The sequence below is a fragment of the Lagopus leucura genome, unplaced genomic scaffold, assembly GCF_019238085.1.
Source record: "Lagopus leucura isolate 7727_CA_CO unplaced genomic scaffold, USGS_WTPT01 31264-0_obj-0_obj, whole genome shotgun sequence".
In the NCBI taxonomy this organism is placed as follows: domain Eukaryota; kingdom Metazoa; phylum Chordata; class Aves; order Galliformes; family Phasianidae; genus Lagopus; species Lagopus leucura.
In genome coordinates this window covers 882-1,613 of record NW_024963141.1, presented here as the reverse complement: position 1 = coordinate 1,613, position 732 = coordinate 882, and the positions used below count along the sequence as shown (strand labels likewise).

The 732-nt window shown below is 59.8% G+C and overlaps 1 protein-coding gene across 1 annotated transcript in view; it reads left to right on the top strand.

The window, feature by feature from the left end:
* The window catches only part of LOC122191002 (DNA (cytosine-5)-methyltransferase 1-like), a gene marked incomplete at both ends in the record, with an annotated part of 1,049 nt that extends 684 nt beyond the window's left edge, over positions 1-365 (top strand). The window contains 2 exons of the mRNA XM_042891198.1: positions 67-185; positions 273-365. Coding sequence (XP_042747132.1) covers positions 67-185; positions 273-365 — 212 coding nt within the window. The remainder of the gene's footprint in view (positions 1-66; positions 186-272) is intronic.
* Positions 366-732: the final 367 nt, after the last annotated feature.

Here is a 732-nt window from a genome sequence, read left to right as displayed (position 1 = left end):
GTTGGGAATCTGATGGGGGGAAAAACGCACCCGAAAAACGCCGCGTGTGAAATCTGTCCCCATCAGCGTCTACGACAAACGCGGCCATCTGTGCCCCTTCGACACCGGGCTGATCGAGCGGAACATCGAGCTCTATTTCAGCGGCGCCGTGAAGCCCATCTACGATGACAACCCGTGTTTGGACGGTGAGCTCCCATCCCCTCCCGTCCGTCCCTGGGATCGGATGCCCTGCGGCCCCGGGGGCTGAGGTGGGGCGGATTTTCCTCCTGCAGGTGGGGTGAGGGCCAAAAAGTTGGGGCCCATCAACGCCTGGTGGATCACGGGCTTCGACGGAGGGGAGAAGGCGCTCATTGGCTTCACCACAGGTGGGCGAGCGGAGGGCCGGGGCCTTCGCTTCTTGGTCTGAGCGCCTCCACGGCTGGGTTGGAGCCGGGGGCTCTCAAGGGTCCCGTCTGATCCGATGTCATTGGGTGGTCCTGTGATCTGTAAGGACCTTTCCAACCCAACCTGATGTCGTTCTGTGATCGTTAAGGACCCCTCCAACCCAACCCAACCCAACCCGTCCCCATTCCACTGTCACCTTCCAGGTCCCTTCCAACCCAATCCGATCCCATTCTGTGGTTCTGTGATCTGTAAGGACCTTTCCAACCCAACCCATCTCCATTCCATGGTTGCCACCTTCCAGCCACCTTCCAGGTCCCTTCCAACCCAATCCGATCCCATTCTGTATTT